Raw genomic sequence first — 27,782 nt, forward strand, 5'->3', positions numbered from 1 at the left:
AATATTTTTTATTTTAATAAATAATAATATATACTATATCTAAATTTAATTTAAGAATATATATTAAGAATAAGACCGAACACGCTGACACGTGATGGTATTTAGGTGTGTCTAGTGTGTCCGAAAAAGAATTTTTTATTTTTATTGAGACACGGTTTGGACACAGCAAACATACGTGTCGGATAAATGCCGAAATGTGTCCGAAACACGGCAACTCAACAAGTGTTCGTACTTCATATAATATCATAAAACATAGTAAAAAAACTTCGATTTGAGAGCACTCTTAATCTTCACGACCTTTTCTGCTTCGGTTACCGTCAGAAAATGGCAGTGATGTTCTATTAGAGTATTAGGTGAAAATACCTGTAATTATGCCACTGTAAAATGAGTTTGACTTCAAATTTTTCACAAAATAAATGGTCGCTATAAACTAATATGCGATGAGGTGTAGAATTCTTCTCAATCCTAAATAATGTGACCACGACGAGAGAGGACGAGAGAGGACGGGAGCAGAGTGGAGAAGAGCGATGGAACAGGATTATGAGTTATAGAACGCGAGACTCCACCACTTTGGCGACGACGCTCGCGATTGGCTATGGAGGCACGAGGCTGGAGCTCCCTTGCAACTGACGGCGACCGTGAGAATTCTGCCGGCGGCGGTTGCATTGGAGGAACTTAGGGTTTCCTTCTAGGGAGATGCTCCTGTTGGCAACTGGGCATCGTGCGAGGATGAGACATGCACCACTCTGCACAAGAGGGCAACACGTGTCAAAAAAGAGAATATCTATAAATCTGTATGAAACTTGATATGTAACTAGATGGCTCGAATCTTTTTTCTTTGAATTTTATACTGCAGTGACCCTACGCCATAATTCCCATAAACACATCCGCCAGTACGTGACACGTGGTTCCCGCTGAATTTTACACTCCACTGCATCCCTTGTTCGTCCGATACAGAACAAATCCAACTGCTTACAATCCTCCACGATCTCACATATCAGCCTTTGATTAACCAGGTTCTACATGGCTGGCATTCCTCCACGAAGACCACTTTTCCACCATAAGATCCTGAACCATCCGACGGCTAATATTTTTGCATAGAACCTAAGAACATGGCAGCTAAGCAAACAACAGCAACAAGTAACAACAATTCAAGGGACAGAGTGGCTGTTGAGTTGGCTAAACAGTTTGGAGAAAAAATAAAGGAATGGATCAAACTGGTGGAATCGCGACTGGGCCGCGCGATGTCCTAGGAGTTAGTAACGGTTCCGACATTGGGGTTAGTATCGTATCCTCTTTTGTCTTAACAAAAATTAGAAAAAAAAATCAGCTTCTGTTTTATCCATTTTCGCAAATGATATGGATGATTTTGTTTTCAAAGTTTTAATTGGCCAACTTTTCGGTTTTTGTTCATAAGATTCTGGACGATCACAATGTTGTTCTCGTTTTGATTTGTTTAATTTTGCATTTACTTATTCTGCATCAATGTATGAATGGTTTTTCCCCAAAGTTCCGTTATCTGTTCTTGAAATTTTTTAAGTAAATAAAAGAAGAATTTCGTTAAGACAAGAATAATACAAGATAGAGGATAAGAGTTTTTCTTTACAAGTGCAAAAAACAACCACAAGATTAATCGGTTTAGCATAGTTTTTCAATCTCTCAACAAGCCTATAAAGATGATGAAAGATCACAAGCTTTACACCAAATAGATACAGCACGTCTAATCCTATCACATAACACTTGCTTTTATGAAACATCCATGATCCGTTTACACACAAAACTCAGCCACCAAATTCGTCACGGCTCACTCGTATAAAATATATGCTAGAATATAAAATACATATTGAAAATGTATGAAACAACACATGTATTTGTACACAAATATATAGTGGCTGATTTGATAGCTGATTCTTGGTGGGCACGTAGCATTTTTGTTTATGAAAATTTCTCATTGATTTGATAGCTGATTCTTGGTGGGCAGTAGCATTTTTGTTTATGAAAATTTCTCAATGTGCTCCAACCAAGTACTCCAAGTAGTGGTGTATACTGCACAGTGGCACAATGTTGTTGCCTCTTTCCTCCTTCCAAAACCAACAAACATAGTCAATAGGGAACAGATCTATAGTTATAGAGATGAGTGATGAAATCAAGTGAGCAAGATCTCGCGTTATAATCCAGTTGACCAGGATGATATGTTCTTGCAATTGAAATGGGAGATGGAAGTTGTAGTCTGTATAGTTATAGAGATATAGAGATCACATGAGTGCTCTTTATTTATTCATTTTCCCTTCCAATTGAAGGGAATTCTAATTTCTATTTGCTGCTAAATACTTTCTTCTTTTGTTGGATTTGTCAGTGCAAAATGTCTTGGAAAACTCTTAGTTCAGTTGATCCAATGAAATTTACTTAGGATTCGTTTGTAAAACTTCAAAAGTTACTTTTTTTTAGCTTTTTACTCGTGAAAAGTAGTAGTATTAATGTCTGGTGCAATTTTCAAAACCAAATTGTAGCTTTTTAAGAAGCTAGGTGTCACGGCCTTGGACACACTCCAATGCTATCATGTACCGTGTCGGCACTCGGACTTACTCAACCTCTTGAGCTAAGATCAAGTCAGCCTAACCCTCAGTATTTAGCAAAAAAACTAAGAACACGAGAACACAAAAGAAAGGAAGCTTTGGTGGAAAGAACACTTTATTGCTCAAGTGTTTGTTACAAATGACTCACACACTCAAACTTTAATTCTCACCTCCTATTTATAGCCATCGACCTCCTCAATGGATGGTTAGGATTAAATCTAATTAACGGTCTAAATTAATCATCCAGAACTTTCATTACAAATATCTATCATATTACAACTTTCTAAATACTTCTAGATTATTCCATACTACTGTTCATACTTCTATATACATCCAGACTCTTCTAGATTACTCTATGACCTTCCAGAGTCTTCTAGAACCTTCTAGGACATTCTAGAACGTTTCGGAACTATCTAGAACATTCTCAAACACTCCAGAAACTATACAAACATCGTTAAATCTAACCTTTTAAAATTTATCGTGACTGAAGAAGTTATTTAAGTGTTGATAAAGAAGTTAAAAAAAATGACTTCTCTCATAATAAAAAGATTTTCATCACATTTCTTTTAAAATAAACACTTTTAGAACTAAAAAATCAAACACAAAATAACTTATTTATAAGCTACTTTTAATATAAGCATTTATTATTTAAGCTATTTTTTCAAAAGGAGCTTAATTAAGTTGTTTATCCGAACTGGGAATGATTGATTCTGTGTTCAATCAAGATTTTCCAGACATCAAGATTATGATAAAGGAGAACTTGTTTAATCTTAATAGTGTTCGCCTTTGGCCATGTCACATTTTAATTTTTGACCTTAAATTTGGTACCGACATGCTTAATGTTTTCTAATATGATCCAATTCTAACGTGTAATTGATATACCTTACTTGCAGTGTAAACCCTTAAAGAATTTGAATGGTAAAATCTGTCAGATGTGTGGCGATACTGTTGGATTAACAGCCACCGGTGATGTTTTTGTTGCTTGCCAAGAATGTTCCTTCCCACTTTGTCACCGTTGCTATGAATGTGAGTGCGAGAATGGGAACCAATCTTGCCCCCAGTGCAAGACCAGATACAATAGTCACAAAGGTGCTAGCTTGTGCATAATACATTATTTTATTGTTACACCTTTGGGTCCTGAAATGAATTTTAACAGACATGAATCTGGTTTTCAGATAGTTCCCATTTGGAGGGAGATGAGGATGATGATGAAGATGATGATGATGTTGATGATATAGAGAATGAGGTAAATTATGGAGAAGGAAACATTAACAAAGCAGGGATGCAATGGGAAGAAGATGCTGACCTCTCTTCTTCGTCGGGACATGATTCTCGGATGCCAAACTCAAATCTCCATATCACAAATGGGCAGCCGGTAATGTAATAAACTTGTTTTTGATATTTTCAACTTGAGTATGCTAGTAAGTTTATATTTGATAAAAAAAAATTGAAGTATGAAAAAGAAAAAGAAAAATTCATGCTATTTTTGATATTCTCAACTTGAGTATGCTTGTAACTCAAACTCTTAGACTCATAAACTTTCAAGATCTTCCACCACGTTTTCTCTCATTTTGTTCTTGTGCTTTACATTCTCTCTTAATAGTTTATCTATGAAGCCTTGTGAGTTTGGTAAAGTTGCTTCTTACATATATTTGTTCTGCTGCCTTTAATTTTGTGCTTGATGTAGAAGTCAATATTTAAAGAATGCTCAGTGAAATAAGTCATTGTATGTGTAAGGAAATAATATAAATCAAGTCTTTATTGTTATTCATTTAGATAGGAACTCTATTTATGTTTTCATATATATATAATTCAATGGCACTTGTGCTTTCCTTTTCTTGGAACACATTGTGTTAGATAGGCATTAGAGATCAGCAAGCCACATTTTAGAATATGTTCGCCACCTTTACTTTTTCTCTGCAATGTTTATTGATCATGATCATGAACTACGCTGATAGAAACAACAAATAGTTTGAAAACAACCTTCTGCAAGTATTTCATGCTTTTGCGTTGATTTACTAAAATGAACAAACAACAAATTAATCTCTTTTGTATCGTCAGCAATCTGGTGAAAAACCGTGTGCTACTCCTGATACAAAATCTGTTCAAGCTACATCTGGTCCTTTGGGTCCATCCAAGGCTCACTCACTTTCCTACACCGATTCAAAACAGCCAGGTATCAAAAGTTAACCCAATGTGATGGGTAGTATGCCAAACTTTATTGTTATTTGGAATATTCAATTGAACATTTCTATCATTGCAGTTCAAGTTACTGTAGTCAACCCACCATAGGACAAAAAGATCTTATATTCAGGTCCCTTAATTTTGAAATAGAAGATAAAATCTTGTTTTTGCTGAAGCTACTAAATACCTAATGTAATTCCTACACCTATATATTATATATACATCCACACTAAAACTAACTAAAGTATGGAATATTCTTCTTTGGTGTCCAAGTTCAAGAAAAATTAATTGTGATTTTTGATGCAAGAATTGAGGCGCTATTACCTTTAGTGTTTTGTACATTCTTCTTTTTATATATGTTAATAGTTTACTAGATTCAGATAGAAGTTTTAGAAGCTTTTTGGTTTGAAAAATTTTGGAAATTGATATTAGTTACATGTCATGCTTGGGAGGAGTAGGTTATGAATGGGTATTAGGAAAGGTGGGATTTGAGAGGCAATATTGAGAACTACTATACAAGTTTTCAACTTTTGGGTGTTGATGGAATTATGGCATTGTCCTTATTCTTTCAACTTTGTAGAGAATTAGGACTCGTTGCTATCATTATTCAAGAATTCCAGTGTGGTGAGCATTTTCTAAATCAATTATATCATACTCCTACCGAAGTGTTGGCCAACACAATCTTTTCCCAATTTACCGATACATGTTTTATGGAAGATAGTCCAATAACTGTTGAACTTTAGATCATCCTTTGATTAAGCGGATTTCTCTAATCTCTAGGCTTTACATTTGAACTCATCTGGTGTTTTTCTCACTGTCAAAGGTCAAAAGTTTCAACAGCCATAATCACTGTCAGATTCCTTCTGTCAATTCTCACTTTTATTAAGGTGCTCTCTTTTTCTTCATAAAAAAGTTTCACCAATTTGAAATGTTAATCTGCTAGGTGTCCTAGTATTAATACTATTGCTGTAATTAATATCGAATTAGAAAAGGGACTGTTATGACGTTGTGCATGAGATAATACCTCGCAACCAAATCTTTCATTTTGTTAGTAATACAAAATTACAGATTATTAAATGTCTTTCCTTCTTTATCTGATATTAAGGTTCCTAACTTGCAGTTCATAGTTTAATTAACAAGTATTGGTGGTAGGAAACCAAATCTTTGTGGCAGTATGCTATATACATCACTATTTGGTGGTGGTGGTAGCATTATATACTTAAGAGTAATTCCTCTCTTAGATATGTTGAGGAGTTGAAAAATTCTGTCACGTTGAGAATTTTTTTACCCTTTTGTTCTTGTAAAGGGGAATCCTGTCATATTATTCATGTAATCCTTTTCGCTGCCAGAGTTCATTGAATAAATGCATTCTTGCTGTTGTGTTGTTTCCATATATATAGAAATAATTTAGTCATCTTGATTTTTCCCCCTTTTTCACATGATCCAGGTCTTGAGAGTGATGAAGAGGTCAGAAGAGTGCCAGAGATCGGAGGTGAATCTGCTGGACCTTCAGCTTCCCGTCCAGGCGCCGGTCCAACTGGTGGGCAAGAACGTGGTCAGGGGACTAGGGATGGTCAACGGAAGAGAGGCAGAAGCCCGGCAGACAAAGAAAACAAACGGCTAAAGAGGTAATGTTTGTGTAAGGTTGGTGATATAGGGAAACAATAACTGATTTTTCTAACAAGAAAAGAATACCAATCTTTCATCTATTTGTGGTTACTTTCTTTTGCTTTTCCTGGTTTTTTGTTGCATTTCTAATTGTTTCTTTCGTTGGTGGGGTATGAAAATGGAAATAGGCTACTGAGGAACAGAGTGTCAGCTCAACAAGCAAGGGAGAGGAAAAAGGCATATTTGATCGATTTGGAAACCAGAGTCAAAGACTTGGAGAAGAAGAACTCAGAGCTCAAAGAGAGGCTTTCCACTTTGCAGAATGAGAACCAAATGCTAAGACAAGTATGTCAGTATTGCATTTTTATTATACCATGTCATTGTCACAATGACATTATAGTTGTTCTATATATTCTCATCACCATTGTGATATTCATTTGTTTATGGAGGCGTAGACATAGAAACAATTTTCTTTTTCTTTTTCTGTATCAGAGACAAAATTCTTGTATTTTCTGTACTTCCTAATAGTGGAGACAGAAAATATCTGTCACTGTTTCTCTATCTCTTTCTGTTTTCCAGTTTTTTGTTTCTTTTTGTTCATCTTAGAGACAAAATGCAAACGCAACTTTGCATTCTGTCTAAAGCATTAAACACAGTCATGATTTATGCTTTCTTTTATAGCTTCATCTGCCGACAAAATAAAAGCTGCAAAACAATTTAAGTCTTTATCTATTGTTTCTGTGGATATATACTTTAGTGAAAGAATATAGAGGATATTTGTGTGATCTCTTCGATAGTTTACACTCTTTAGGATCAGTTTGGATAGGAATTTATGTAGATGAAATGAGATCGAACTTTTAGCAAATGACTGTATATCTTGGGTTTACTGAACAATACATAACTCGGAGAATGGGTGGTGGAAATTGCCATACATTATGAATCTCTAAGCATCATGCTAAGAGGCCTGTTGTCTTTCCCATATTATGTCAAAGTAAATTGCTCATCTTTATGTGTTTGGTTCTTATTTATTTGATCCTATATGTTTGCAAACTTTACATGTTATGTTTCACTCCTCTGTGGCTGCTGATGAATTTGGTTTTCTACAAAAATATATAGCTTTGGTTTTGTAAGTTGTAACTTTGTGTGATTTCTTTTTGCAGATATTAAAGAATACAACAGCTAGCAGGAGAGGGAGCAACAGTGGTACAAATGCTGAATAAACTTGATAGCAAATACAGCAGAGAGAGAGATAAACAAGAGAAGTTAATTCTAATGATTCTTTGTAAGGCACATTGAAGTACCAAAATTACTAATTGAATGTTTTGATTTGTTTAACAAGTTTACTCAAAAGGGACATTTCTGTTAGGAACATGAGTTTCTATTCTTTAATAGGTTTGTTACTGTGACATGATCGGTAATTTTGGTACTTCAATTGATTTGTTGGAGCATAAAACGCCTTGACAAGCTGGCAAGTTCCCACCAATCGAATGATGTTGGTACTTCAAAGATGTTTGCCTCATGAAGCCACACCAGAATCGAATCCTAGTGGAGCTGCTAGGTTAGTGTGTGTGTGTGAGTGTGTTGTATGACCCCAAAAAAAATAAATTTTGGTGTTGGCTTTCAACAGTGTTTTCAAATAATATAGAGACTTGATGTATTTTTTTTTTTTTACTTGAAACGGTTATAGACTTGAACGTGAGGTCAAGATACCATCTAAGGCAGCTAGAGCTGGCAATGGGTAGGGTAGGGTAAGGTTTAGACTCTATCTTAACTTTACCTGTGGGTTGAAAATTTTCTTAAAATTTTATCCTACCCTATCCTACCTGCGGGTTGAGAATCTCTCAATCCTAACCCTACCTGCACCCTAAAGTTCTAAACCCTACCCTATCCAACCCTATCTGCAAAAAACAAAAAAAAATTTAAATAAATATAAAATTCAACCAATCCAATTTCATACATATTAATAAAATAGAAAATAAGAAACTAAGTTCAAATTAAAATTAAAAATAATAAAATCTTAAAAAAATCCAATATAAAATTACAAATAATATGATCATCAACTAGTTTAGTGATTATTTCAAGTTTTTATAAGAAGAATATTGTGAGTATAAGACTCACTTTCTTCACTACATACATAATTTTTACATATATATTATATAATATATTAAGGATGCGGGTAGGATAGGGTAGGGTATACCTAAAACCCGTACCCTACTCTATCCGCAGGCAAATTTGCACCCTACTCTACCCTACTCGCAGCGGGTAGGGTAGACAACCCTACTCGAACGGGTTGGTTCGAGTTGGGTATCCGCGGGTAGGGTATATATTGCCAGCCTTAGAGGCAGTGGCCGACTTGTTTTAGTGCCGAGGTTCCGTCGTCCGAGTTTCTTGTGAGGAGGTGGGGGGTACCTACAAGAGACTTCGATGCTTAAGTTAGCAACGACTTTAAGCAGGTCTTTAGTAGATTAGGATTTGAATATACTTGAGGGTTGTCAGTGTATTTATAGTAGAGTAAATAACCACCTTTTAGAGTAGTTTCACTTTTTTTGGTGGATAATCGTTCTCTTTATTTTGGGAGTTTGTTGAGATCTATCTTATAGATGACATAGAGATAATAGGAGATATTTAAGAAGGTAGTTACTTATTTAAATAAGCAAGGCTGGACCTCTTTGTCGTACCCGACCTCTTATGAGGTCAGGCAAGTAGAAGAGGCCACCCATTTTTGGGTGGGTCTTTATCCTTATTGGCCCTGGCTTTATGTTTTTGGGCTAGGGTATGAACAGTACCCCTACTTGAGCCCGGGTTTTTATAAGGTCAGACTCGAGTATTTGCGGCTTCAGTTTCCTTCGTTGGGTACGCCGCTTTCAAGAGGTCGGGTACTCGACGTGTTTCAAAATTTTTGAAACGTAACGCTGCTTGATGACACGACCTACGTTACGCAGTAGTTTCGTTGGAATCCGTGCGTCATATTAAAGTGGTGTGTGAAATCTCTCTTTTGCCTCTTGTGTTTTATAAATGCTTCACCTTTTTCTTCTTCTTTCTTTTTTCTATTTCTGAAACGTTTGCTTTCTCTCCTCCTTTCACTTTCTTTATTCTTCCTTCGTGTAACTATTTCCTAGTTCAAGATTTTGTTATCTTGAGGTTTTAGAGGATTTTTATTCATTCTTTGGAGAAGATTGTTCGTGTATTGCTGTTTGAATTGTCCTTGTTTTTACACTCCTTTAAGATTGGTTCTTTATTCCATCTTTTCCTGTTTTTTGCTTTATTTCAGTGTTTTTGGTAGTATGTTAGTTTCGAATGAATGGTGGTTTTGAAATGTTGCTGTGATAAAGGAATTGTTTTTCTTTCTTTGAATATTTGTTGTCGCTGTGAACTTTGATGTAGTTTTCTTTTGTGTTGTCTCCAAATAGTGCCACTTTATATATTTGAAGGTGGTACCACTTCTGTATTTGGCAATGTATTGAGAAATTGTAAAACTTGTACTTTTTAAGTTGTTGACAACAACCCGACTTCCTTTAATTGGTACTCAACTTGCTTTTGTGATGATTTCTTTGTTTGTTGCATTGTAGGTATAGCTTTTATGTCTCGATTTGTAATTCACAACATGTCAATCAAAATTTCATCCGACCTGACCTGAGTAGATCATATAACTATCCTTACTCCCATCATTGTAATTGATAGAGAGTATGTTGAATAATTTCGTAGACATGATAGCCTGTGTGTAAATCGGGAGGATAAGAGAAATTATGAGATAACTGTTGCTGATTCCAAGGAAAGGGTATGTTTTCTCCAACTTGATAGGTCGGAATGCCACTTCTTCTATGCCTATGATTGCTTCTTTACTAAGCTAGATATCTGCTTTCCTTTTTTCGATTTCGAGATTGATGTCCTCTGAACTTGTAATGTCACTCCTACCCAATTGCACCCTAATTCTTGGGATTTTTTGAAAATATACCAGCTGTTGTGTCGGGAGTTTAATGTCCGACTTTCTTTAAAGGTCTTCTTTTGTCTCTTTGTTCTTACTAAGCCTTTCCGTTTTAATTCCAAAAAATAAGGTTGTGTCTCTTTTCGGGCTGTCCAGGGAAAAAAGATTTTTGCTATTTTTGACGAGTCTTTCCATGATTTTAAGAATTATTTTTTCAAAATTTGAGCTGTTAAGAATGTCCGACCTTTCTTTTTTTACGAGAACGATGAATCCCGTTTTCCTTTATATTGGGAAGAGAAACCAGTGATAGTTAAGCACAATTTGGATGATTTAGACGAGTTCGAGAAAAGCATAGTTGGCTTGTTCCAAGAGTGTTGGGGTCGTGCGCCCTATTTGGATACCAAAAAATTTTAGGGAACTCAACCAACTCCAATCCGAGCTAGGAAGCCTTCTTTCTATTTTCTTCTGAGGTGCCATTAATCCTACATTTGATGCCTAACTTTGATTTTGATTTCTTGATGTTGTGCAGAAAAGATGGCTCTTAAGTCGGCTGCAACGAAAAATCTACAGACCGCGAAGAAGAGTGCTGTTGCTCGCAATCTTCAACTGCAAGAGGCCGGTGGGGTGGCCTTGCCTTCCAAGTCGGACTCGGGCGCCTCTGCTTCCGTGAAGATTACGCCCGACCCAGGTCTTCGGCTAATTTCCTCCACCTTAGAGAAACTAGTACCTCCTCCCTCTAAGCAAGTAAATCATCCGTCCCCTTCAAATCCTGAGCCGGCCTCCAAGAAGCGCAAGACGTCGAGTTCAGCCATCTACAAACAGGGTTTTGATGCCTTAGTCTGGAGTAAGAAGCACATCTTTCTCCATAGTATTATAAGTATGGATGATGTAACTATAAAATCTCACCTCCAGGTTATGGCCCGAGGAAAGGTTTAGACAGCTAGGCTCTGCACAGCCTTGTTAAAGAAGACCTCCTTAGGCGCCACCCAGAGCACTTTGGCCAATTTACAAGTAATCATCCAATTAAAATGTGCCACGTCATAGAGGGTAATTTACATATTATTTTAGGAGGAGTCGAATAGAATTCACCTATATATATATATATATATATATATATATATATATATATATATATATATATATATATATATATATATATATATATATATATATATACACACACACACGCTACTAATTAATAACTCTATTTAAAATTAAAATAATAAAGAAGAGAGAGTAAGTGTGAGCAAATAGGACGTATAAGGGAAAAAGACAATAAACACAATTTTATATAACATTTTTAATTTATTTAAAATAAAATATTTTTAAAATTTGTAATTTTTGTGTGTAATCTGTAATTATAATTGGACATATACATTGACTTAGGTATTACTTCATCTCTTGGTATTATTATTCATTAATAAAGCCAACCCTTAAATTTTGTGTTATGCTATTGGATAAGTCATAAGTTATATATGTTGATTATGAAAGGTACTAACAATAATTGCACCCAACAATTATAATGGACTTAAAAAATAATCAAAACTAGGATTTTTGGGCGTGGCCTAGTGACATTAATATTTCTTCACCCTACAAGCAAACACAGTATAGTGGTGGACTCACAATAATGCCTCTAATGTTGTTTTTCTCTTTGGATTAATTAGAATTGAAGAAGCTGTTAATGTAAGCATCTATCATAAGAGAAAATGACACATAGCAATTAGGAACAAGCCATGTGTAAAAGCTATGCTTTTTCTTTTTGCTAGTTAGATGATGACAAAAACAAAAATCTTTGTTGGCGTTGTTATAAAGAAGCAAAGAAAAAGATTAAGATGTAAATGTGTCATATGCAACAAAAAAGGGTGGCCTTTGGGCGGAGAAAGTAAGAGAGGGAAATTAATTAATTATTTTTTAATTTTAATTTTGAGCAAAAAAATATATACATATAAAGGGAGAAGAAAAGAATATATATAATGAGTGGAATAATAATAATTAGCTTAATAGCTTTATTTTGTTATATTTTCACTTTGAGGCTCAAAAAAGGAGAATAATAATGGTGCTTTTCTCTTGCACAAGTAAAGTACACATATATCTTCCTTGAGTTGAAAGGCAAAGAATTTATAAATATTCTTATTAAGATTGTGTGCATGACATGATATAGATGAAGTAAGGAGCAAAAATGGGAAGAAACTTGGGCTTAGTTGCAGGTTCGCACAACAGCAATGAATTCATTATCATACGTCAAGATGGTGATTTTCTTGTAAGTAATAACAAGTAACATTAATTAGTATAAACTCTCTTACTTAGTTTAATTATTTATTTTCAGTATTCACTGATGCTATTCATCATGTGAGAGAGCACCAGAAGTAAAAAATATGAATTTTATTTTGTCTTAGCATTCTATTTCTATTGCTTCTATTTTCTAGATTTTTAGAATAAAAAATAAAAAATTTCTGTAAGTAAAAATACGAATTTTTTTGTCTTAGCATTTTATTTCTGTTCTTTCTACTTTCTAGAATTTTAGAATAAAAAGTAAAAAAAAAAAAAAACATTTCTGATACTATAATGTGACAGTGTTATAGCATTATTAATAGGAGATATAACTATGACATAAATATGTTATTATGTGAAAATATTTAGTAATTAAAAAATATTAGTAAAAAATTACTAAAATTTATTATTTTTTATTTTATTTAATCTTCCAGGACAACAAAAAAATGTTAAATAAAAAAGTTCAGACTGTTTGGTTTTTTTTTTTTTTTGTCTTCCTAATAATTGTGACATGCAAATTCAACTAAATTGTGGTATAACAGATTTTAACTATTAATTTTTATAAAAATAAATAAATTCTCACCAAAAAAAATAATTGATGTCAAAAAATTATTAGATAGATAGACATATTTGACTAAGGTAAAAACTTAGGTGCAGTCGACTTCACGTAAAGTTGATAGGTGAGAGCCGTTAGATGAAAATTTAGTCAAATCAGTCAAAGCATCTAATAACTCTCAGTTATCAACTTCACGTGAAGTCGACTGCACCTAAATTTACACCTTTGACTAAACTACTTAATATAATACGTATTGACCTCTTAATTATAGAGGGATGAGTGGGAAGGGTTGTGCGGTGAAGTGTGCCAGCTATGTGGAGAAGAAATAGGAGTTACTGAAGATGGTGATCTCTTTGTGGCTTGCAACGAGTGTGCCTTTCCCGTTTGCAGAAACTGTTATCACTATGAACGCAGGGAAGGAAGCCAAGTCTGCCCACAATGCAAAACCAGATATAAGCGTCTCAAGGGTATGTATGTATGTATGTATGTATAAATCAATTTTAGTGTTGATTTTTATAAAGATGTTTTTAGGTGAATATGATAATTAAAAATCGTTAAACAATTTGAATTGTTTAACATAATATATGTTTACGTCTTAATTATTATCTTTATATGTTATAATGTAGGATGTGCGAGAGTTGAGGGTGACGAAGAAGAGGATGACATTGATGACTTGGAGAACGAATTTGAACAAGAGATGCATGTCACTATGCCTCTCGAGGTAAATAATTTTTTTTTTCAATTTCGACCTACTATATTAGTATTTTCTTAACAACCAAACTTTTTTTTTGTTTTTTTTTTAATTAAAAAATAAAATACATCATTAATTAGTAATAACTATATTTTTATATGACTATCAAAAATATTTGGTGTATAGATAGTATTTTTTATTTTTTTATCAATAGTTTCTTCTAGCTCTTGTTCCATAATTCTGGATTTTTTTTTTATATTTTATACCATGTTATATAAAAATTGAGTAGGACTAAAAAATGTATATTTAAGTAGGACTCTTTTGTGTATTAATTATAGGAATTTAATTTTGATGCAATGATAGTGTAAAGTAGTTTTACACATGCATCTAATTACGTAATGTTACATCAGTAAAAATAACTACTTTTTATATTAATTGCGTAAATAACCATCCAAAAGAACAAATATAATTATATGACTGTGTAAAAATACTTTACAATGTGAGTGCATTAAAATTAAACTCTAATTATAGATATTTTTATTCTGTTTTATTAAGTTTTTCTTGTCTCATGCTAGTTTATTTTGTTGTTTTACAAATTTTGATATAAACAATCAAAAAGAAGGAAGTAATTTAATGTACTTATTATGAGTTTTTCATTATTTTTTGAGTATATTAGAGTATATATGAATGCTCAAACGGTTGCTAAATATATTGTGACAGATTAAACTGTCATTAAATATAAAAAATTATGACAAAAATAATTTAGTGACGATTTAAAACTATCTCTAAATATATTGTGATAGTTAAAATCAGTCATGAAAATATAAGAAAAATTATCACATGATTTAATAATTTGGTGATCGAATCGTCACTAAATATAGCATAAAAAATACCTTAATAAGTGTTATAAATTTGTAACGATTTTATACTTTAAAAATGGTTACAAACAATTTAGCGACGCTCTTATTAACGTAGGTTCAAAATCGTCGCTAACCATTGTAAAAAAATTTAGCAACAGTTAAAATAGTAATTAAATAGTAAAAAGACCGTCATAAAAATACTATTTTGTTATAACAGGTGAGAAAAAATTTTATACCGTACAAGATTAGATTTAAAGAATAAACATTGAAAAAATCTATTTTATTCTTCTCTGCTAGTATGTATTATCATTTTATTTGTTCCAATACTCCCTTTGTTTAAGAAGTACATTTAAGCCATTACTTAATGCTAAAGAGTCTAAAGTTTTGCAAAAGATTATTATATCAAGTAATATCAAAAGTTGGCCACTTTTCATGTAACTTTTAGGATTGCTTAAATTCATAAAATATAATAGATTAAGAACCTTAATCAATCCCCCCCCCCCTCTCTTTTCTTTAATTATTTATTTATTTTCTGAACTATAATTCAAACAAGTATATATGGAAGTAAAGTATTGTTTCCATTGAAATAGTACTTAGTCAAATCATGGAATATATATAGATATAAATATTATTTTCTGAACTATAATTCAAACATTTCTAAAAACTTAGCATGCATGTAATTGATTTTGGACAGGATGATGAAACATCTCAAGAACATCATCATAGTGCCTTAGTTCCATCATACATGATGAGTAAAGAGATGATTGGATTGCAATCCCGGGCCATGGATCCTTCGAAGGACCTTGCAGCTTATGGCTATGGAAGTGTTGCATGGAAAGAAAGAATGGAATTGTGGAAGCAAAGGCAACAGAGACTTGAAGAGTCTCATCATCATCACCAAAATCATGCTTCACCAGATGATGACACTCAATTCCCTCTGTATGTAGTTTCTTTTCACTCTCTGTTCCAACTTCTTTTACTTTAAGTAAAAAAATTTTGAGAAAAGGACAAATCGATCCTTAACTTTTTTGTCCGCGGACATTTAAGTCCCTAAAGATTTAAAAATACATTTAAGTCCTTGACCTCTTTAAAATCTGGACATATCGATCCCTGGGTCTAATTTGTCCAATTTTAAAAACTCTCTCACGTATGCGTTCGTATCAACCAGGTCAGTACAACAGAAGTCACGTTTGATTTTTTCGATAAGTCCGACAGACCCAAGTGAACATGAGGGATCGATATGTCCAGGTTTTGAAAAGGTCAAGGATTTAAATGTATTTTCAAATCTTCGAGGACTTAAATGTCTGCGGATCAAAAGGTTAAGGACATATTTGTCCTTTTCTCAAAATTTTCATTATATTATTTAAGTATATGTAAATTAAGGAAATGATTACAAACATCATTATATTTTAGATAAATTTATGTAAGTATCTTTATTAATTTTCATCATATTCTTATACAAAACTATTTCTCTTAGTTGCCACTTACTCACTCTTCTTGGTTTAATAGCTATAGGTTAGCGGTGAAAATATTGAATTAATTAATATTTTATAATTAAAAAATAGAAATTCAGGTGCAGTTAACTTCATGTGAAGTTGATAGTTGAAACTTGAAAGTCGTTAGATAACAATTTAGTCAAACCTATTAAATTATTTAACGACTTTCAGTTATGAACTTTATATGAAATTAATTACACCTGGATTTTTACCTTAAAAAAATACTATGTGAACAAATTAATTTTGTAACTAAATTCAACTAAATTTTTTTCTTCTTCTTTTTATACTACTACTCCACCTTCTTCTTCAACACTGCCAATAGATTATTGGATTAACTTAGTTGAATTTATTAGTTACCAAAATACATGGAACGTGTATGTATAAAGTGTCTCTCTCTCTCTATTGCTCGTTGCAGAAACGATTAATAGAAAAAATATTTTTTTTTCTTTTAGTAAAAAAATAAAAAGTTGGGGAACGTAAATTCAAATACAAAACAAATGTAAAAAAAATATTTGATATACAAATAGTAGTATTACTAAAATACCCTTATACTCATATAATTAAAAATATAATTGTTAGTCATTCATTAATTATATATTTAAATTATTTTTAATTAATAAAACAGAAAAAATACTAATTTAAAAAATATATTAGTATCAACATAATATCTATCATAAAAAGTATACACATTTAAATTTAAATACAATTATATATGATAGATATACACTAAAATAAACTATTAGTATAATGAATTAAACTGGATATATATTACAAACACATAGTGACTAATTTTAATAATTAATTTGAATGTACAAATAATGTATTTATTTTTATAATAACAAATTTATATATCTCTAACAATTATTAAGCATTTTCATTGTTTGTTGTTGATCAGAATGGACAAAGCAAGACAACCATTATCAAGAAAGATGGGAATTCCATCGAGTAAAATGAACCCATACAGAATGATGATAATAATAAGGGTGGTGGTTGTTGCTTTCTACTTCCATTATCGAGTAACTCATCCAGTTGAAAACGCATATGCCTTGTGGCTTGTATCAGTGATATGTGAGGTTTGGTTCACTCTTGCTTGGATTCTTCACCAATTCCCTAAATGGTTCCCTGTCCAAAGGGAAACCTACTTGGATCGTCTTTCCTTAAGGCAAGACTCTTTTTATTTCATTTCCTACTCTATTATACGATGTAAACTCAGATGCAGTCGACTTCACGTGAAGTTGATAGTTGAGAGTCGTTAGATAAAAATTTAGTCAAATCAGTCAAACTATCTAACAGCTTTCAACTATCAACTTTACGTAAAGTCGACTGCACCTGAGTTTCCACCCTATTATATATATGTAACAATGTTCTAAAACTGAACCGACTTTTGAATTTATAGAATCAGAGGTTTAAATAAAAATATTCAAAGGTTCTACTAAAATTTAATCGAAATTAAAACGATTGTAATAAAATAATATATTTATGAATAAAAAATATATTTTTTTAACTGATACTTTGACTAATTTTTTAAATTTTTTTTATCAATTTGATGTCAATCAATTTTTACTTAAACTGATTTTTTATTAATCTAATTAAATCGTGATATTCACTCGTTCATTATATATTAAGATAAAAAATTAATTAAATAAACGGTTATATGAAAATGATAGGGTGAGAATTTTTAAATATTTTAATATATTTTATTAAATTTTTTTTAACGATTTTTGAATAAATTATTTCAAAAATAAACATTTATCGTACTAAATTTCAGTCAAGTTTTTTTTTGTTGTTGTTTGCTTTGTAAAAAAGAAATACACTATCCATTATAGGAAGAAAGACGGAAAAAAAAAAAATCTCCCACTTTATATATTGAATTAACATTATTTTTGTATTATATATATTATTAATATAATTCTAGAGAAAAGATTTTAATATTAAAATTATAATATTTGAAAAGAAAATATTCTTAGGATTTTATGAAATTGAATGATATTTGACAAAATGTTCTAAAATTTAGGCAAAAACAAAACACTTTCAACATTTTATCAAATATCATTTATATACATTATAGGTTATATGACAAGATACTTTTTTCCTCACGAAAATATTATTTATAGGTAAAAACTCATGTGAAGTCGACTTCACGTGAAGTTGATATCTGAGAGCCGTTAGATGAAAATTTAGTCAAATCAGTCAAATTATTTAACGGCTCTCAATAACGGCTCTCAGATATCAACTTCACATTAAGTCGACTGCGCCTGAGTTTCCACCTTATTTATATCATAGTTCATATTTAGTTACTCATGATTTCTTTACCATATTTTTCACATACAAATTCCTAGAATAATCTTTAAGAAAAGATAACAACTAAAATGTTTAGTCATACAAATACATATTGCAATTTAATCAAATATATATCATATTATGTAACTGCATTTTAGTTAATATTGTTACATTTAAAACCATGCATGCATGGTAAATATGCATGTTCACATGAGTATATATTAAAAATGAAAATTTTGATATAGGTTTGAAAAGGAAGGAGAAGGTTCAGAATCAGAGCTTTCAGCAATTGATATATTTGTTTCAACAGTTGATCCACAAAAGGAGGCACCATTGGTGACAGCAAACACTGTTCTTTCAGTACTGGCTGTGGATTACCCTGCTGATAAGGTTTCTTGTTATGTGTCTGATGATGGAGCAGCAATGTTAACATTTGAGGCCTTATCTGAAACTTCTGAATTTGCAAAGAAATGGGTTCCTTTTTGTAACAAGTTCAATGTTGAGCCTAGAGCACCTGAATCCTATTTTGCTGAGAAAATTAATTACCTTCAAGATAAGGTGCACCCTTCATTTGTCAAAGAGAGAAGAGCAATGAAGGTAACATCTCTTCATTTTTGAAGAATTCTCAAGCTATTCTTAAAATACCAGTATTCTAGTAGTTTTAGCTATTGATTCCTATAGTAGAAAATATATATATATATATATATATTAATTAAAATCAACTATTAAAATTACTAAAATATCGATATTTTAGAAATATTTAAAAATGGTTTAATTATTCTGTCAATTTCTATAATTTTATTGAATTTTTAATTGGGTCTTTAGATTTTTTTCTTTTCGATTGAATTTCTATGCTTATCATATTTTGTAATTAAGTCCCTATCATGACAAAAATGTTGGAATTAACGGAATATTTCGTTAAACAAAATGAATATACCTAACACTTAACTGAATATTCTGTATAGTTTAACAGAATATTTTGTTAATTCTAATATTTTTTATTACAATAAAGACTTAATTACAAAATCTGATATAGTATAGAGACCCAATTAAAAAAATATATAAAGATCTAATTAAAAATTTAGTAAAATTATAAGAACTGACAAAATAATTAAACATTTAAAAAGTTTACTATCCTATATATAAGCTTATGGTGCTGGTGAAAATATATAATTTTGATTTTGATTTTTGTAAAATAGTTTCTGAATTCTAGAAATTTAAAATTTTGATTTTAGTCATTGTTATTAATTTATTCATTAATGATCATATAATACATTAAATAATCATGTTACATACACACAGTAAAAAAAATCAATAATTAAATTAATCATAGTGAATGAAACAATATAAATATTTATAGATAAATACTATAATAATTTAGTAATTTATTCTTAATGTATATTTAGTATTTTTTATGTTAAATGAAAACGTGACATGTTAACATATTTATATGATAAAACATATCACATTCTTAGTATTTCATGTAATAATTTACTATAAGAATTTTGTCAATTAACTACGATAAAAATAGTCCAAAAAATCATTACTAATGTGTCACAAAACATAATTTGTGAAGAATTAATTACCGTTCATCAATTATAAAAATTATAAACAACAAAACCAAAAGCTTTATTACCTATTTTAATAGGATTAAAACTTGTTTAAGACAAATGTCTTGTTAATAAGTAGATAATATAATAGATTTGTCTCTCTAGCATTATCCAATTAATATATAACATGCAGAGAGAATACGAGGAGTTTAGAGTTCGAATGAATTGTCTGGTTGCAAAAGCTGGGAAGGTTCCTGAAGAAGGTTGGACAATGCAAGATGGAACCCCATGGCCTGGCAATACTATTCGTGATCACCCCGGAATGATACAGGTAACAATCTCGTTACGTTACTAACAACATTTCTACTAACTTCTACCAATTCTTGTTTATAACTGTGTTTAATGAAAGTGTCTTTATGATGTGTCTAATAAAAATTTCTTTTTTATAGTTGTGTCTAATAGAAGTGTCTTTATAAATATATTTTCTAGATGTGTCTCTTTATATATATGTTTAAAATATAATAATTAATTATTGTTGATAATAAATTAACAGATAATATATTGATATCCTATACTTTTTCTACAGGTAATCACAAAAAATTAGTTATTTTTTATAACGTAATAATACACGATCCAATATCCTGTGAATACGTACTTGCAGAAAAACTATTAAGTATTTTCAGTACAAAATTATAGTTTTTATATTGATATATTAATTAAAAGTTTAATTATTCTGTTTGTCTCTATATTTTTTAATTTATTAGATCTTTACACGGTTTTAAATTTTATAATTAGATCCTTTCTAGTATAAAAAATATTAAAGTTAACTGAAATTTATTTTCGTAAATTGAAGGTATTCATATTAAAAATATAATTAGACTTTTGACCGCATGTATTTTAGAAGAAATATTCTATTAATTTTAACGCTTTTGACATGAAAATGACTTAATCACAAAATTAAGATTAATAATCAAATTAGTCCCTAAAAGATAAAGTATTCTTTAAATTCGTTCCTGGAAGATTTTTTCAATCAAATTGGTCCATCAAAGATTAAAAATTAATTATATTTGTCCTTCTTCAATCACACCATTAATAATTTTCGTAAATGAATGACGTTGTGAAACATTAATTGACAACATACATGATACTTGACATGTTTAATTGAATATTGACCAAATATGTTTATAAAAATCTATTAATTTAGTTCCTTTTCCCAATTACATAAATCATATTCTCAATATAATCTAGCGACTAAATTGATATATTTTCAAAATATATTTGATCAGTGTCCAATTAGATATGTTAGGTGTCATATATGCTATCAATTAACATTCCACATCATCAATTGTTGACAGAAATTGTTAATTTAGTAAATGAATGACAAATATGATATGATTACTTGATAATCTTTAAAGAACCAATTTAATTGATAAAAATCTTTTAGAGACGAATTTAAAGAATGTCTTAAGGACTAATTTGACTATTAATCCTATAAAATTACAAATAGTATAGAGATTCAGTTGAAAAAAAAATATAAGAACTCAATTAAAAATTTGTTAAAATTATAGAGATCAACAAAATAATTAAACCTTAATTAAATAATAAGTCACTAATGAGTTTTATAACAAATTAAAATCACTTTAGCATAGATGATATAAATCGATTAGAGAAAATAAATTCTTTTATTTTACTTTCAAAACACCTAATAATGAGTCGTATTTGCACAGGTTTTTCTAGGAAAAAGCGGGGGACATGACAAGGATGGTAATGAACTACCACGTTTGGTATATGTTTCAAGAGAAAAGCGACCTACTTTCAATCATCATAGAAAAGCTGGTGCACTTAATTCACTGGTAAGTATTGAAAATTAAAACATCTATCAAGAACCTATGATCCAAAAACCTATGATGCATGGATACTGACACGGACACGGGACACAATATGGGATATTTCGACACGCAAATTTTAAGATCTTACATGACATGGGGATACGCATATATATAAAATATAAATTAAAATTTTTAATTATTTTTAATGTCTTATTTTAATTATATCAAGTATTTAAAATATTTTTTGTTTTAATAAATAATAATATATACTATATCTAAATTTATTTTAAAAATATATGTTAAGAGTAAGACTGGACATGCGGACACATAATTGTATATATGTAGGTGTGTTCAAGAGTGTCCGAAGAAAAATCTTTTATTTTTTATTAAGACACGGTTGGACACAGTAGACACGCGTGCCGGACAAGTGTCGGTGAGTGTCATGTTCGAAATGTGTCCGACACGCAGACACAATAACTCAGCAAAGTATCCGTGCTTCGTAGTCAAGAACTAGTTCATAGAATGAAATTAAATCGATGATGATGATGATCATTATTATATGTGTATTTGAACAGGTGAGAGTGTCTGCAGTGCTTTCCAATGCCCCTTTTGTGCTGAACTTGGACTATGATAATTACATTAACAATAGCAAGGCTATAAGAGAAGCCATGTGCTTCATGATGGATCCATTGTTAGGTCAAAGGGTTTGCTTTGTTCAATTCTCTCACAGATTTACTAATAATGATGCTAATGCCTCAATCCATGATGATGACTCATATCACAACCAAACAGCTGCTTTTACTGATGTAATTACAATCTAATCCTTTTCTTGAAATTAATCTCCCAATTTTAAATTATGTTTGCAGTTTCTAGTAGTGTTGCAAATTTTAAAATAGCTACTGATTTACAGCGACCAACAAAATTGGTTGTTATAAAAAAGTTGGTAGCTACTGACACTAAAACTATACTATTCCGTCGCTAAATAAGAAATTAGCCAACAAAATGAAAAGTTAGATTTTGAAGGCTACTATTGCATTAAAGGTTAATCGCATTAGACAGGCCGATTCAATAGGATTAACAAAAAAAAACAGGTCATTTAACTGAGCCGAGTCGGCATGAAAAATTAGTTACTAGTGAATTCTTGAATTAGCAGTGTTTAATTTTTTAAAATTCTTTTATGAAAAAATATATACTTTATATAGAAATATATTATTTTAGGAAAAGTATAGGGTACCAACATATTATCTGCCAATTTATTACCAATAATAATTAATTATTATATTTTAAACACATGTATAAAGAGACACATCCAGAAAATATATCTACAAAGACACTTCTATTAGACACATCCATAAAGACACTTCCATTAAATACAGTTATAAACAAGAATTGGCAGAAGTTGGTAGAAATGTTGTTGGTAACGTAGCGGAATTGTTTTAGGAAAAGTATAATTGATTATTTTATTATATCTGATTCAACTCTTTAAACATCTAATTTCATCCAACGAATGATGCTGCAATTTCAAACACTGCTTTCTGAATTAAAGAGTATATAACAAGAAGCAAACTCTCTTTAATTTAATTTAATTATTTAATTTGCAGGTTAAGATGAAAGGTTTGGATGGTATTCAAGGGCCTACATGCATTGGGGTAGGATGTGTGTTGAGAAGGCAAGCATTGTATGGTTATGATGCTCCAAGAAGAAAGAAGGGTCCAAGAAGGACATGCAACTGCTGGTCAAAGTGTTGTTGCTGCTGCGGATGGTGTTGCATGGGAAAGAAGAAGAAGAGGTGCAACAAACACAGATTAGATATAATGGAGAGCAGCCATAGAAAAGTACATTCTGAAGCATCTATTCATGAGAGTGCTCTCAACTCTATTCAACATGTAACTCCACGTAAGTCATTTCACACTTGTATAACATTTTATTGGTTTTAATTTTGTCACTACTATTGTTGGTGTATAAAGTATTAGTTTGTTACAGAATTATTATATCAGTTATGTAAGCATGACAGCTGATTATTTATTATTGGCGGATTGAAGTTGTTAGTTAGATTAATTAGGGGTAAATTCTAGCTAACAACTTCAACCAACTAATAATAAATAATTAGCTGCCATGCATATATAACAGATTTAATAATTATGTGAGAATAACCATAAAAATAGAAATACTTTATACATCAACAATGTCAATCAATGTAAAAAAATTTTACATGGATAACTAATGATGTATTGTCACATTAAAATAAAATAATTAATTTTTAAACTCAAACTTATTACTTTAAATATCATCTAAACACATAAATTTAAGGTTTAATTATTTTGTCGATCCCTATAGTTTCATTGAATTTTTAATTAGGTCCTTATATTTTTTTCTTTTCGATTGAGTTCATATACCATATCAGATTTTGTAATTAAGTCCCTATTGAATATATCTAACACTTTACTGAATATTCTATATAATTTAACAGAATATTCTGTTAATTTCAATATTTTTATCACAGTAAAAACTTATTTACAAAATCTAATATAGTATAGGAATCTAATTAAAAAGAAAAAAAATAAGAATCTAATTGAAAATTTGATAAAATTATAGGACTTACATATTAATTAAACTTAAATTTAATTAGATAAGAATGATTGTATAGAACTTTTTATACTGTTGTCATCTGATTAAATATTAATCTTACTTTGTGAGATATTAATTGTATATATAGGAACTGAGGGTGAAATTTCGGGTCCAATAACGGAAGAGAAGTTGGCCAAAAAATTTGGACAGTCTCCAATTTTCATTGCATCAACTCAATTGGGTGATGGCGAGGCAGTAAAACATGGCAGTCTCGCTTCTCTTCTCACAGAAGCCATACATGTCATTAGTTGTGGCTATGAAGAGAAAACAGAATGGGGGAAAGAGGTAACAAAATTATTTATGGATATAGTTGGTTATAAATTCAAAAATGATAGCTAAAATGTGAATAATGGTTATATTAAGTAAGTTAGTCAAGTATATCAATTTATCTAAAGTTTTTAATTATTATATATTTTCACACGAAAATATCTATATATTTTTGTATTCGAAATATAAAATATTTTTAACACGTAAATATAACTATCATATTGCACAGATCAATCATGTGTATATATATAATGATTAATTTTTTATATACACATAATATTTTTATATATAGATACCAAAAATCAGTTGTCAATTAGTATTTGTATAGGAATATATATTTACCATTCATTAAAAGTTTGATTATGCTGCGGTAAAAAAGTTTAACAGATTTGATTATTCTAAAATAAAAACAAAATTGACCTCTGTTTTTTCGTGTTTATAAAATAATTTTTGAAAAACAAATATTTTTGTATTTAAAGTACAGTGAAAATTCAGGTGCAGATAACTTTATGTGAAGTTGATAGTTGAGAGTCGTTAAATGATTTGACAGGTTTGACTAAATTGTCATCTATCTGGACCTGAGTTTTCACATTAAATTACACATAACTGTGTTGAATACGATGGAAACTCACATACAGTTGTCTTCATGTGAAGTTGTTAATTGATAATCGTTAAATAACAATTTAGTCAAATATATTAAATTATCTAACCCTTCTCAACTAACAACTTCACGTCAAGATAACTAGATGTGAGTAAACATTTGTCGGATTTTTTGTGTGTGTTGTTCACAGAAATATTTTTGGTATGTAATATAATATAATATTTTGAACATGATGGGTCAGATTGGATGGATCTATGGATCAGTTACAGAAGATATATTGACAGGGTTTAAAATGCATTGCCATGGATGGAAATCTATATACTGTATTCCTGAGAGAGCTGCATTCAGAGTATTTGGTCCAAGAAACCTTGCAAATTATATGCAACAAGTGTTTGAAAGTGCCCTTGGATCCATTGAAATTTTCATGAGCAAACATTGTCCTCTTTGGCATGGATATGGTGGAGGACTGAAGTGGCTAGAGAGAATTTCTTATGTCAATTCCATGCTCTCTCCTTTCACATCAATTCCTTTGCTGGCATATTGTACTCTGCCTGCTGTTTGCTTGCTAACTGACAAGTTTATTATTCCTCAGGTATAAGTTTATTCTGCAGTAAAGATTCACATGCGCTATTTTCATGCGAAATTAATAATTGAGAAAACCTTAGGAAACCCTAGATAACCCTAGGAAAACCTTAGAAAATCCTAGATAACCCTAGAAATCCTTAGTAAACCCTAGAAAATCCTAAAAAACCATAGAAAATTCTAGGAAATACAAGAAAACCCTAAAAAACTATAGAAAACCCTAGAAAATCGTAGAAAACTCTAGAAAACCCTAAAAAATCCTGATTTAGTCAAACTTGTCAAATTTTCTAACGATTCTCAAGTATCAACTTCACATGAAAACAACTGCACATGAATTTTTACAATGCTATATTGTTGTTGTGCTCCAAAATGTCTATGCTTACCAAATTTCTTTTTGACATAACTTGTAGCTTAGCAGCATAACTGGCATGTGGTTCCTATCCCTCTTCATCTGCATCTTCACCACAAGCATTCTAGAGATGAGATGGAGCAGAGTTACAATCCATGAATGGTGGAGAAACCAGCAATTTTGGGTCATGGGAGGAATCTCAGCTCATTTATTTGCTCTCTTCATAGGCCTATTCAAAGTCTTGGTAGGTGTAAACACAAACATGATTCTGACGACGACGACAATAACAAAAGATAACGATCATGACCATTCTGAATTGTTTGCAATAAAGTGGACAACATTTCTCATTGTTCCAACAACATTGTTGATGTTGAACATAATTGCCATTGTGGCTGGAGTCTCACATGCAATAAACAATGGCTTTGAATCTTGGGGTCTTCTATTTGGAAAGCTCTTGTTTTCATTGTGGGTAATTCTCCACTTGTATCCATTGCTGAGAGGTATGATGCACAATAATAATAGAACTCCCACCATTGTTCTTGTATGGTCAATCTTGCTTGCATCATTCTTCTCTGTTCTGTGGGTGAAGATAGATCCATTCTTACCCAAGTCAAATGGTCCAATTTTAGAGGAATGTGGATTGGATTGCAGTTAACAGAAGGCCTCTATAATTTCACCGAATTTTCAATTAGGTTCTTATATTTTTTTAACTAAGTCTTACCGTGACAAAAATGTTGAAATTAACAGAATATTCTGTTAAACTATATAGAATATTCAACCAAGTATTAGACAGATTTGTTTTGTTTAACGGAATATTCTGTTAATTTCAATGTTTTTATCACAACAGAAACTTAATTACAAAATCTGATATAGTATATAAGGACTAAAAAAAATATTGAGTTATTGTTTGGTTTTGTGTTGTATGTCATAGGTAACATTATATTATTGTTTGTTCTTTATTTATTCAAATTCGATTCCAATTGAGGGAGTCTTAACCTTATTCTAGAGAATTTTTCAGAAACATGACAATGACTCTTGAATATATATGTATCATGAGACTAGACAAGATTTGTGTCAATTGATGGAGATATAACTTTTTGAGATAAAAGAATTGGTACATGTTTGACTGAGCTTTCCTAATATATTAGTTAATTTAATTTGATTCATGTCAATACTCAAGTACTAAGTTGTTTATTTTTTAAATTAATGGATTAATTTGATCATCGGATAAAAGTTAGAGAGACTATTTTAATTAAAATTCTTTTTTTTTTTGTTGTCTACATTATTTTTTTAATTTGGCAAATCAAGAACTAGTTCGTCACAAATCTAAACTCTATTTGAGAATCTGTCATTGGCCAATAAATCGTTGTATGTACAAAGGGAGATTACTTAAGCGAATAAGTGAGCTAACCACTCTACCAATTCAAATTGGTTTATTCATCATTTAAAACTAAAGCACCTTCTTTATCAATTTTAAAATTGAATGATCAATTAGATCATCAAATGAAATTGGAAAATTAATATAATTG

At 30.9% G+C, this 27,782-nt stretch overlaps 2 protein-coding genes across 2 annotated transcripts; both read left to right on the forward strand.

Moving 5' to 3' along the window:
- The first annotated feature begins 245 nt into the window (after positions 1–245).
- On the forward strand, positions 246–8,025 carry LOC112782838 (cellulose synthase A catalytic subunit 1 [UDP-forming]). The gene is made up of 7 exons (XM_025825464.3): positions 246–1,279; positions 3,470–3,665; positions 3,752–3,951; positions 4,638–4,752; positions 6,208–6,388; positions 6,557–6,713; positions 7,529–8,025. Exons 1-7 carry the CDS (start codon positions 1,208–1,210, stop codon positions 7,586–7,588), a joined length of 981 nt encoding a protein of 326 aa, XP_025681249.1. The 5' UTR covers positions 246–1,207; the 3' UTR covers positions 7,589–8,025.
- Positions 8,026–12,434: 4,409 nt separating this feature from the next.
- Positions 12,435–27,361, forward strand: LOC112782839 (probable cellulose synthase A catalytic subunit 5 [UDP-forming]). The gene is made up of 13 exons (XM_025825465.3): positions 12,435–12,553; positions 13,392–13,587; positions 13,747–13,841; positions 15,366–15,610; positions 17,063–17,329; positions 18,693–19,044; positions 20,191–20,328; positions 21,725–21,850; positions 22,402–22,632; positions 23,428–23,722; positions 24,543–24,739; positions 25,564–25,914; positions 26,315–27,361. The coding sequence occupies exons 1-13, from the start codon at positions 12,473–12,475 to the stop codon at positions 26,906–26,908; spliced, it is 3,168 nt and encodes a 1,055-aa protein (XP_025681250.1). The 5' UTR covers positions 12,435–12,472; the 3' UTR covers positions 26,909–27,361.
- Positions 27,362–27,782: the final 421 nt, after the last annotated feature.

This window comes from Arachis hypogaea, chromosome 20 (genome assembly GCF_003086295.3).
Source record: "Arachis hypogaea cultivar Tifrunner chromosome 20, arahy.Tifrunner.gnm2.J5K5, whole genome shotgun sequence".
Lineage (NCBI taxonomy): Eukaryota > Viridiplantae > Streptophyta > Magnoliopsida > Fabales > Fabaceae > Arachis > Arachis hypogaea.